The sequence below is a fragment of the Symphalangus syndactylus genome, chromosome 23 (assembly GCF_028878055.3).
Source record: "Symphalangus syndactylus isolate Jambi chromosome 23, NHGRI_mSymSyn1-v2.1_pri, whole genome shotgun sequence".
Taxonomy (NCBI): Eukaryota; Metazoa; Chordata; class Mammalia; order Primates; family Hylobatidae; genus Symphalangus; species Symphalangus syndactylus.
Genome location: NC_072445.2, coordinates 53,085,338 through 53,097,992, shown reverse-complemented (window position 1 = coordinate 53,097,992; position 12,655 = coordinate 53,085,338). Strand labels below are relative to the sequence as shown.

At 41.9% G+C, this 12,655-nt stretch overlaps 1 protein-coding gene across 7 annotated transcripts in view; it reads right to left on the bottom strand.

The window, feature by feature from the left end:
* The window catches only part of KIF13A (kinesin family member 13A), a 244,840-nt gene that overhangs the window by 61,777 nt on the left and 170,408 nt on the right, over positions 1 to 12,655 (bottom strand). For all 7 annotated transcript variants that reach the window (XR_008654282.2, XM_055264088.2, XM_063632214.1 and 4 more), the window contains exons 14-16: positions 10,004 to 10,134; positions 7,790 to 7,876; positions 7,520 to 7,686 (exon numbers count right to left, since the gene is read on the bottom strand). Coding sequence is in view for 6 of the 7 variants with exons in the window: in XM_055264088.2 (XP_055120063.1) it covers positions 7,520 to 7,686; positions 7,790 to 7,876; positions 10,004 to 10,134 (385 nt within the window). In the remaining variant the exon portion in view is untranslated. The remainder of the gene's footprint in view (positions 1 to 7,519; positions 7,687 to 7,789; positions 7,877 to 10,003; positions 10,135 to 12,655) is intronic.

Genomic DNA, 12,655 nt, shown 5'->3' with positions numbered 1-12,655 from the left:
TGCTATTCAGCGCCATTTATGCTGTATTCCCACACATTGGCACTCAGTTTAATTTCCAGAAAAGAAGCTGAAAATTAAAGTGACTCAGGAGGAATTTTTATATTACCTGATGATTGCTATTGACTGATTTTTCCAAGATACCCTATCAACTTGTAAAATACACATGTAAATTGTACTAATTTTCTATATTAGTATTAAGAGAAAAAGATAGCTTGTTAGCTTCAAAAAATAAAGTTAAATAATTCAAAACAAAAAGAATCAATTTTTTTAAAATCACAAGAAAAGCTCAGTATAGGTGAGTTGTTTTAATAAAAATGACAACCACAATGGCAACAATAACTCTACTAGCTCCTGGCTACATCTCAGGTAGAGGTTCTATCTGCTTTGCATGCATCACCTCATGAAAGCTGTCAACAAGCCTAAGTGTGGATATCATCCCGATTTTAAGAAACTGGGGCTCAGAAAGGCTAAACAGCTGATCTGCAACACGTAGCTACAAAGTGACAGGGTCAGGTTTTGAACTCAGATAACTAGAACTAATTGGCTGGGGTAGGACATTCACTTGGTAATAAACTGATGTGGTACTCTTACCCCCAATGTTTTGCTTACAATTAGTATTCTGTGAAAGAGTGATACTTTTAAAAAAGATACTGTTTTATTGATATGAAATTCTAAAATTCAGCATGTTTTCAAAGAAGCAACATAGTTTTCTTTGTAGAGTCCTGACATGAGTCCCTAAAATACATCACTTTTTTTTTTTTGAGACGGAGTCTTGCTCTGTTGCCCAGGCTGGAGTGCAGTGGCCCGATCTCGGCTCACTACAAGCTCCGCCTCCCAGGTTCAAGCCATTCTCCTGCCTCAGCCTCCCCAGTAGCTGGGACTACAGGCGCCCACCACCATGCCTGGCTAATTTTTTGTATTTTTAGTAGAGATTGGGTTTCACCGTGTTAGCCAGGATGGTCTCGATCTCCTGACCTCATGACCTAAAATATATCACTTAAAAAGCTGATGGAAAATAAACTGGGGGCCAGGCGTGGTGGCTCACGCCTGTAATCCCAGCATTTCAGGAAGATGAGGTGGGCGATCACTTGAGGTCAGGAGTTCGAGATCTGCCTGGCCAACATGGTGAGACCCTATCTCTACTAAAAACACAAAAACTAGTCAGGCGTGGTGGCATGTGCCTGTAGTCCCAGTTACTTGGGAGGCTGAGGCAGGAGAATTGCTTGAACCCAGAGGCGGAGGTTGCAGTAAGCTGAGATCGTGCCACTGCACTCCAGCCTGGGCGAGGGAGTGAGACTCCATCTCAAAAAAAGAAAGAAAATAAACTGGGGGAAAAAACCCAAACCAAAAAACAAACAAAAAAATCTTATGCAAACGTAGATCCTGGGTGGGTAAAACATTATCTATATAATAACAACCTATGTATTCCTAAGCATCAGAACTTCTGACAAACTCCTATAACTCTAAAAAAATATGAGAAATATGGTAAAATTTTTTTGAGGGCATCTGAAGACATTTTAAATGTAAGCTCTAGAGAAGAAAAGTTCTTTCAGAATTAAAAAAATATATACACATATTTCTCAAACAGTATATAGGCTCTGGGTTTAAAAAAGAAAGGACAGGGTGCTACAGTACTTGCCATCCATTTATATTTAGATGGAGCCCAACTGTCCTAACAGTGTTTATAAATCTTTTCCAGAGAAACTGGAAAACACACCATTTTATAAAACTGCATTATAGGGTTTTTGCTACGAGATACTGAATAAGATATATAATCCACATTTCCATTGTTAGTCAGTAGTGCAGAAATACACATGATCCCAAACGACTGAGGCAGAGGGGATCTCACCCCAAGGTTCCATGCTGACACAGGCCACGTGAGTGAGGCTATTTGAAACTGCACCAGCGGCTGTCATGACACAGCACTACCACTACTCACCAGGCGTGATGAGTGGCCACAAATTGAAGTGCAAATACAGAAGAAAGAGCAACTGAATCCGTCCTTCCTCTGAGACTCCCACAGTAGAGTCTTGTAAGCCCCATTCCCGAACTCCCAGATCTGCCCTCACCACACACAGCTATGGTGGAGGTCTAGGGGTTGGGTTTTTGTTTTGCCTCTGATCCCTAACATTAGTCTGGAAACACCTTTCTCACGGACATCTTTGATGATATTTTCTTTCCAAATCAATTAACCAGTTTCAAGTCTTTACCCCACACACAGCCTATTTTAAAACAGACCATCCAAATCAGCAAGTCGATCTGACTCTATAATGTGGCCCAGGACAGAAGCCAAAGATTATTCAGCCCTTTCTCAAAATACCAACCAAATATTAACAGATTGTCCACAGGTTTATTTTTCCTATCATTTTCCTTCTCTTGAATAAACTGTTTTAAATAGTGAACCAGGTGCCCAAAGCCAAGATCTCAAAGAGGTAAGTATTTTAGGAAAAAAGAAAGGACCACGTTTACTTTGGGCATAGCACTTTCTCGTCCTCATTAGTTTTTTCTTTACTTAGTAGGTAACTATGCAATGAGCTCAAACTGACTCATCATCCCAAGAATGGAAAAGAAAAAATGGCGGTGGTAGTGGTGCTGGTAGCGGGGTATTTATATGAGAAAGAGAATTAGAATTAATTAACACCAAAATGTCTAAAAAACAGAATTGAGGGGAAATAGATCTTTGGAGAAAAAAAGAACTATTTGATCCCAGATGGAACAAACTGGCACTATGCATGACCCTTTGTCAGCCCCTTAATTGTTCCTTATTTTTAAAATGTTTTGTAGAGATGAAGTCTCACTATGTTGCCCAGGCTAGTCTCGAACTCCTGGCCTCAAGCAATCCTCCCACTTTGGCTTCCCAAAGTGCTGGGATTACAGAAGAGAGCCATTGCGCTTGGCAAAGTTGCTCTTTCTTTAGAGCTGCCATTGACATTGAAAAAAGAGATGATTCTTATTTTGTCTGATTCCTATTTCAAACCTTTGGGAAGAAGGCATTATTGTCCACAAATACTAGGTTTCTTTTTACTTTTAATTCAAATAAATTGGGTTTTAGATCAGGATTTACTCTAGAAACTAAAAAATACATTATTCTTACCTATTACTGGGATAATGTAGGTGAACATATATCTGGAAGTACTACTGACCTGAATTGCTCTGCTGTCAGCAATAAAGCCATCAATAATAGCAGTAATAATACCAATAATACTTTTCAGTGCTGTTGCACACATACAGAAGAATAGCAGCTGTTAAGAGTTTAACCAAAATCTGGGAGGCAAATGGAATTGGGACATGGTGTGTGTGTGTGTGTGTGTGTGTGTGTGTGTGTGTATGTGTTGGGGGTGGGGTGTTCACAATTGAAAAGGAACATTCCTCAATGAAGAATACAGAACACCTTCATCAGCCAGAAAACTCCAGCTTCTTCCCAATCATGTTAGTTAGATTTTTGCCAAAGCATGGAGCATGAGCATCAATCAGCAGCACTGCTAAAAACCAGCCAAGCTCCCTCATGCCAATGCCAATTAGTTAAAAACCTTTATCCCAGTGTTTGTGAAGGAGCTTCGTCTGAAACCACATGAGAGGAAAGAGGATCTTCAAATAAGACCACCAAGGGGATGACCACCAGGCAGATAGGCTTATTATCGGGAAGCCACCTAGCAGGAGAGGGGAATCACAGTGAACATCGTCCAGCCACCAGCATGTCAGCACTTGCATCAGAGACTGTGTGTATGCCCCAAAGGGAAGCTCCACTGGAATTGGGTAAAGGATAGGGTAGGGGGAAACATGACTTCTTTTTTTTTTTTTTTTTTTTTTGTGATGAAGTCTTGCTCTGTCACCCAGGCTGAAGTGCAATGGTGCGATCTCAGCTCTAACTGCGGCCTCCACCTCCCAGGTTCAGGCGGTGCTCCTGTCTCAGCCTCTTGAATAGCTGAGACTACAGGCACGCATCACCACACCCGGCTAAATTTTTGTATTTCTGAGATAGATTGGGATTCACCATGTTAGCTAGGGTGGTCTCGAACTCCTGCCCTCAAGTGATCTGTCCACCTCAGCCTCCCAAAGTGCTGGGATTACAAGTGTGAGCCATTGCGCCTGGCCATAAATATGACTTCAATATGGACAAAATCAACACTGGAGAGCAAGGCCTGATCTGGGATACAAAAGAATAACTCATGTTAACACTGTGCACCAGGCCACTGATGACTCCAGTTGGTTTGGCTGAGAGGATCAGAGGAATTAACAAATGCTTACTAAATACTCATTGATTATTGAAGGAGTTAATTTACATATAAGAAGGCAGTAATTGATTAAAATAAGAAACCTATGATCTGGGAGGGCTAAATGATTAAACTGATACCACCTGTAAACTCTGCAGAGTTAGCAACTAGAGATGTCTAGATTCTGTAACGCCTGCTGAAGCAATGAGCTCTCTCCAGTGGGAGTTCCTCCACCTGGAGTTTGGAGTCTACATCCTCCTGAACACCCTGTATCCACTCAGGCTTCCAAAAGATCACTCACAGCAGACTTGTTGTTCAGGCAGGTTGTTAAATGACCCATTAATGTGATTCTGATGTCTGAACATCACTTTGGAATGTCTCTGGGATTCCTCCCAATTGGTGGGGAAGTAGCAGAGTGGAATGAATCTTGATTCCTAGCTATGGTCCACCCCGCACTGCAGGGCCAAAAGCCCCAGTGGCTAATCTTAACACTCTACTTTTACTGTTTAAAGACAGAAATTGCCAAACTTTCTCATAAGGTTGTTTTTTCCCACTTTTTTCTTCATGGTTCTATACTTTTTTTTTTTTTTTTGAGACAGGGTTTCGCTCTTATTGCCCAGGCTGGAGTGCAATGGCGCGATCTTGGATCACTGCAACCTCCGCCTCTCGGGTTCAAGTGATTCTCCTGCCTCAGTCTCCCGGGTAGCTGGGATTACAGGCACCTGCCACCATGCCGGCTAATTTTTTTATTTTTAAATTTTTAGTAGAGATGGGGTTTCACCATGTTGGCCAGGCTGGTCTTGAACTCCTGACCTCAGGTGAGCCACCTGCCTCAGCCTCCCAAAGTGCTGGGATTACAGGCATTAGCTGCCGTGCCTGGCCTCTATACTCTTTATATAAATACATTACCCTTGTTTTTCACAGTCTGCCTGGCTGGCTGGCTGGCTCTCTCTCTCTCCCCGCCCCCACTCCCCCCTCCCTGCCTTCCTCCCTCTCTTTTTCTTTCCTTCCTTTATTTCCTTTCTTTTTTTGAAACAGACTGTCGCTCTGTCACTCAGGCTGGAGTGTAGTGGTGTGATCTTGGCTCACTGCAACCTCCGCCTCTCAGGTTCAAGTGATTCTCGTGCTCCAGCCTCCCGAGTAGCTAAGATTTCAGGCATGCAACACCACACCTGGCTAATTTTTGTATTTTTAGTAGAGACAGGGTTTCACCATGTTAGCCAAGCTGGTCTCGAACTCCTGGCCTCAAGTAATCTGCCTGCCTCAGCCTCCCAAACTGTTGGGATTACAGGTGCGAACCACCATGCCTGGCTAATTTCTGTATTTTTAGTAGAGATGGGGTTTCACTATGTTGCCCAGGCTGGTCTCCAAGTCCTGGCCTCAAGCGATCTGCCCGTCTCGGCCTCCCAAAGTGCTGGGATTACAGATGTGAGCCACCACGCCTAGTCTTTAATTTCTTTTTTTTTTTTTTTTGATAAGGAGTCTCATTCTGTCACCCAGGCTGGAGTGCAGTGATGTGATCTTGGCTCAACCTCTGCCTCCTGGGTTCAAGCGATTCTCCTGCCTCTGCCTTTCGAGTAGCTGGGATTACAGCCATGTGCCACCATGCCTGGCTAACTTTTGTATTCTTTGTAGATATGGGATTTTGGCATGTTGGTCAGGCTGGTCTCGAACTCCTGACCTCAGGTGATCCACCCACCTTGGCCTCCCAAAGTGCTGCGATTTACAGGCATGAGCCACCACGCCCGGCCCTATATTTCATTTTTATAATTAAAAAAAGAGGCCCCCTAGGCAAAAACTTCATAAACAGAAATCAACGAAAAGGCCAAAAGCTTTATTCCTGCAACAGAATCCCCAATTTGATATGCCAGAGATCTGATAATTCTCTCACCATGTGCTTGCCTTGGCAGCACATATGCCACAACTCTCTATGCTCAAATTCTTCCCAGATAGGCTCAAAGAGTAAAGTGAGAATGCCAATGTTTAAGGGAAGAGCTCAACTGTGAAAAACAAAATGCTCGGCTGGGCGTGGTGGCTCACGCCTGTAATCCCAGCACTTTGGGAGGCCAAGACGGGTGGATCATGAAGTCGGGAGATCGAGACTATCCTGGCTAACACGGTGAAACCCCGTCTCTATTAAAAATACAAAAAAATTAGCCAGGCGTGGTGGCAGGTGCCTGTAGTCCCAGCTACTTCAGAGGCTGAGGGAGGAGAACGGTGTGAACCCGGGAGGTGGAGCTTGCAGTGAACCGAGATCATGCCACTGCACTCCAGCCTGGGCAACAGAGAGAGACTCTGTCTCAAAAAAAAAAAAAAAAAAAAAATGCTATTCAATCCTCCTGTCAGGTAGAGGCTGCCTAGACGTCTTGGGGCCCTCAGGGCCCTGGAGGTCCACCCTGGTTCAAGTTAAGGAACCTCAGGGGCCCCAAGTTCAGATGAATGAGAAGGAGAGGTTGGACTGAGCCTACAAACTACCTTTCTCAGGTAGCCCTAAACAGCCTCAGTTTTATCCTCATAAAGTCGTTCTAGTCCCAGAAATGTCATCTTGTGGTTGGTAACAGGAGAACATTGCTTCTGGCTTCTAAGTCCCAGTCATCAAATCTACCAATTAAGACACTGGGAGATGGGAAAAGAAAGGGCAGATTTATGAAATAGCAAAAAAGGAAAGAATTGGTGTCTATTTTATTTAATGCAGGCAGGTGTGTATAGGCACAGAATAAGAAAGAAAAGGTAAAGAAACACGGACTTTTAGATGTGAAGCTTGGAGTATAAGTCAAATAAAGAGGCTATAAAGCATTTCATTTTCACTATCATTTTTGGAAAAGTGATCTGGGCTTATTAAATAAGTATCTTTAGGGTAAAATTTCCAATTGAGTTCATACTAAAATGCTGTGACTTTTATCTTTCCATTAGATTATATTTGAAATTCCTGAATTTATATTCTCTTGGGGACTTTCATATTCTCAAGGATTCAGATATGATAGGCTTGATGATGAGAAATTTGGTAAGGAATTTTGTCAAAATCATTCAGTACTCTAGGCCCGTAGAAATGTTACCACAATTGGCTTGGGAATAAGAGGTCTCAAAAACGGGACCATCCATATCCTGGTTGTAACTGAGGGAGAAGACCATCTCCCCTACATCTTGTCATTAGTTATTCACTGATGGCCTTTTAAAGAAATGAGCAGTTTTATGTGTTTAAAATGTGGAATTGCAGAATGACACCTGATGCATGCTTATCCCTCACTGAATGGTGTGAGGTGAGGAAATGCCCAAGCCGCTGGAACACAGAGTGAGGGTCTTACCATTACTATTCAGGGTTTTCATGATAACTTCCATCTGTGCAAATTCATAGTTATAGTCTGGTTCAGAGGAAGCCTCACTGGCTGCATCCAGGTCATGCTCTGGCGGGCCCGTTTCTTTTTCAAAGTCTTTCAACCAATCTCGACGTTTCCTCTTAGGTAAGTTTATTCTGTGGGGTTTTTCACCATTAGAGAAAATCAACTTGTTTTACACTTAAATAGATAACAGAAAAAATATATACGAAAATATATTACAGAACACAAAGATGTTACCTAAAAAAGTGATTATTTCCCCATAGGATTCGGTCACCATGCCACAGCTGGGTGGTACTGCACACAAGGGTGCCGTTCACACAAGACCTGGGAGAACACGAGGGAAAATACCAGGTGAATAGGAAGGAGCACAAGACCCTGCCCTGGTAGCCAAAGAGATAACTACGGGAGCTTTCTCTTAATAAATGCATTCAACTAATGCTTAAAGAAGGAAGAGCAGAATGTATAACCACTGTGAAAACACACGATCTAAGCCATGAGGACCAAGGGCTGCCAACACCCCTCAGAGAATGACAACCTGACATGATACACTCCTGATGGAGACAGAAAGCACCACCCATGGCTATTCTTGTCAAAATTTGAGCTGAACCTGATCAAGCTTCCACATTTAAATGCCAGTTTAGGAAATACAGAGAACAATGGAGGATGTGAAATGATGCCATGGGATGCAGTGAGCAAAATCCTGACTGTGGGAACCTCTAGGATCAACAATGAGGTGACTTCAACAAATAAAATGCAAGGAAGAAGAGAGAAAGGCAGAGAGAGACAGGGATAAACAGACACACACACACACAGAAGAGAGGAAGAAGAAACCCATTTGTTAAAAAAGATCTAAAAGGAATACTATAAAACAATGGTAGGATCTTATCTAGCTCCTAATTTCAAGAAACAACTGAAAAAGAAAACTGATGAAACAACTGGGGAAATCCGAACACTGACTGGCTATATGATGATTAGTAATGAATTATTATTAATTATTTTAGGTATGATGATATTGAAACTATATTTAAGAATCTTCATCTTTTAGAGAGACATACTGAGATTTTATAGATACAATGTTATAAAATCTGGAATCTACTTTAAAATAACTTTTTTTTCTGGGTGTGGTGGTGGGCGCCTGTAATCCCAGCTACTCGGGAGGCTGAGGCAGGAGGTTTGCTTAAACCAGGAAGGCAGAGGTTGCAGTGAGCCGAGATCTTGCCACTGCACTCCAGCCCAGGCAACAGAGTGAGACTCTGTCTCAAAATAAATAAATAAATAAATAAAATATATTTTTTTTCTTTTTGAGACACGGTCTTACTCTGCTTGTCCAGGCTGGAGTGCAATGGCGCAATTATGACTCACTACAGCTCAACCTCCTGGGCTCAAGTGATCCTCCCACCTCAGCCTTCCGAGTAGCAGAGACTACGGGTGTGCACCACTATACCAGCTAATTTTTTGTATTTTTTTTGTAGAGTAGGGGGTTTCGCCATGTTGCTCAGGCTGGTCTTGAACTCCTGGACTCAGGCAATATGCCCATCTTGGCCTCCCAAAGTGCTGGGATTACAGGTGTGAGCCACTGTTCCTGGCCTGCTTTAGGAAGGAGGAGGAGATATGGAAGGCATATAAATAACAAAATTGTCTATGAGGTGCTCATTTTTAAAACTGGAGGATGGGTCCATGGGGTTTCATTATATTATTCTCTCTACATTTTTTATTATTCTCTCTACTTTTTTTTTTTTTTTTGAGACAGGGTCTCGCTCTGTAACCTAGGCTAGGCTAGAGTGCAGTGCCATGACCATGGCTTACTGTAGCCTCGACCTCCTGAGCTTGAGTGATCCTCCCACCTCAGCCTTGTAAGTAGCTGGGACTAGAGGAATCGAACACCATGCTCAGCTAATTTTTTAATTTATTTTCTGTAGCGATGGTGTCTCACTATACTGCCCAGGCTAGTCATGAACTCCTGGGCTCAAGCAACACTCCTGCCTCAGCCTCCCAAAGTGCTGGGATTACACATGTGAGCCACCCCGCCCAGCCAATTTTCTGGTATTTAAAAACAAAACAAAACATTGGAGGTGGACGAGATAACTAAATAGTTAATTGAAGGTTAACTTGCCAAAGGACTGTCAGGTAAAGTGTGATGAAAGAAAGGAAACGTCATGTTGAGTTTTAATTTTCCAATAAGTTACTCTTTTCACTTACTTTCATTATTGGACTCCTGATCTTTAGAGGGTTCTAAAGATCGGAGTTATGGAATAAGTGGAACTAGAACTCGTATACAAAAATAGTCACTCCTTCACAGTAATCACTCGCTACAATCAGAAAGCAAGGCCCCCTTGAGGACCCAGTGTATCCTTAACTTTAATATAGCTGAAAACAAACAGAAAGAGGCAGCCTTCTCCTTCTGAAAATAAGGCACACAAGACACGTGAAGTTGCCATTTACTTTTCTTACCTTGCATTTTCTTTTGGAGTAAGAGTGACGTCTCCATCAGATGCAATGTCAATCTCACAGTGCTCAGGCTGAATTCCTATGCCAAAAAGCTGGATATCTTGAGAGGTATCTGCACCCACCCTAGTGTGATCCTAGTAAAAGATTATTAAAGAAAGAAAAACCCACATTTATAAGTAACTCAACAAAAATGTATCACAATCAATTTGAATAACTCAGCAGCATATGCACAAAAATATTAAACGAATCCTGCCACAGATGTTAAATATCTTAAGCATTAAAAGTAAAATGCTTACCCTTAATACACCAAATTTAAAAAAAAGTTTAAACACTACCAAAAAAAATCCCTGATCGACAATGATTAGTTATTGTTTTTAACACAGGAAATTGGACTTGACAGTAGAATACTTTTGAGTTTCAATTTTGACTTGACTATGGGCAAGCCATTTCACTCTCTGAGCCTCAGTTTCTTTGTTGGCAAAACCAGGATAATATTATCTATTTCACCTACTTAGATTTCTTTTAGGATCATCTAAATTAACAGTGAAAGTGTTTTGAAAACAGTTACACAAATTTAAGAACCATTAAAAAGCAGTTTCATTGATAGTCATATCTTAAAATATTCAACTTTGAAAATGCTAAAAATTTTGAATTTCTAATACTGATATTACATAGAGTATTGATGCCTGTGGGTCCTACCATGTACAAACTTGTGTGATTTTTTTTTTTTTTTGACATGGTGTCTAACTCTGTCACCCAGGCTGGAGAGCAGTGGTGCAATTTCAGCTCACTGCAACCTCTGCCTCCTGGGTTCAAGCGATTCTCTTGCCTCAGCCTCCTGAGTAGCTGGGATTACAGGTATGCGCCACCACGTTCGGCTAATTTTTATTTTTAGTACAGATGGGGGTTTCACCATGTTCGCCAGCCTGGTCTTGAACTCCTGGCCTCAAGTGATCCGCCTGCCTTGGCCTCCCAAAGCTGTGGGATTACTGGTGTGAGACTGAGAACATTTTAAACTACAAACATAAACATACAACCCTTAGCCCTCAGGGCTATATCATCATTACATGTCTCATAGACTCTGGAAAACTCCACCAATACATGCATGATAAAATGAGAGAGCAGAGGCAAACAACATGTTCATGCTTCTATTAAAGTAGTTTTGACCTCACAGGCCTCATGAAAGGTTCTCAGAGACCCCAGATCACACTTTCAGAACTGCTTGCTTACATTGCAAAGTGAGAAATAGGACATCAGACTGACACTGATAGCGTCCAATACAGTAAACACACCGCACCTGGCCTCATGTGATTTTAAGTACCTGAACCTCAGACATACGAGGACTGTAACTATTGGTGATTCAGTCACTGCTTATCCTATTTTTTTCCATTGCTCTTAAAATAGTTTAATAACTATAATAATACCTCCCTATTTGACAGAGAAAGTATAAGGATTGGTCTTTCAAAATTAAGATTTCAGAGACAATTCCTTACCCCTACTCATTGCTTAAATGAACAGATCTTAAGTTTGTTGGGGGACTCTCAATAACTCAGGGGCTATTTGTACCAAATTTATGTCTCTAGGAAAAGTAGAAGGGAAAGGATTATAGAAGACTGAAGCTCCTTGCTTCAATTTTGGCTTATTCTCCATTGCATTTTATATATTTACTAGGCAGATCAGAATCCTTAACAGGGTGCCTCACTGTTCACAAGCAGGCAATAACTTTGCATTCAGAGATTTAGGTGTGTGGACAGCATATGTAAGCTGCCTTCAAGTCCCCAGGTCCCCAGTCCTTGAAAGTTCATTTCTGTAACTCAGAGAGTGTGTGTATGTGTGAGATTAAAAATGCCCTGATGATTGGCGGAGTGCCTTATGTCAGTCACGGTGTCCTAAATCAATGTCAATCAGATATCTTATTTCTCACTTTGCAGAGTAAGCAAGCAGTTCTAAAAGTGTGATCTGAGAACGCCTGGGGTCTCTGAGAACCTTTCAGGAGGCCTATGAGGTCAAAACTACTTTAATAGAAACATTAACATGTTGTTTGCCTCTGCTCTCTTTTTATCATGCGTGTATTGGTGGAGTTTTCCAGAGTCTATGAGACATATAATGATGTTATAGCCCTGAGGGCTAAGGGTTGTACGTTTATGTTTGTAGTTTAAAATGTTCTCAGTCTTAGGGTCCAATACAGTAAACACAGATATAACCCAGATACACAAAAGTTCTTTGGAGTCCTTGATACTTTTTAAGAGTGTAAATGGGTTCTGAAGTCAGAAAATTTGAGAACTGCTATAGTAAGCTATCCAACATGGCATGTCCTGCGACCACAGTGGCAACAGGGTGGCCCCATCCCACCTCTACACTTGAAGGGTGATTATGGGACCAAAAGTTATTTCCTGAGGATGTAGGTTTACAAGGGATAGACCTAGAAGAACGTTGTTGTCTATTTAATCTAGGACGAGGGTCTCCTTTAGGCTTGTGTTGATCTTGAGATCTCCTTGGAATTACTCAGAAGCATAACTAAGAACCTCCAGAGCTTCTCAGGAGCTTTGTGGAAGAACACAGATATTCCCAGAATCCTCACCATCTCACACCTAGAGCCTTCTCATAAAGCTAGGCATCACCTCGACACCTACTGTTGCCCACTTGTGCCGCTCT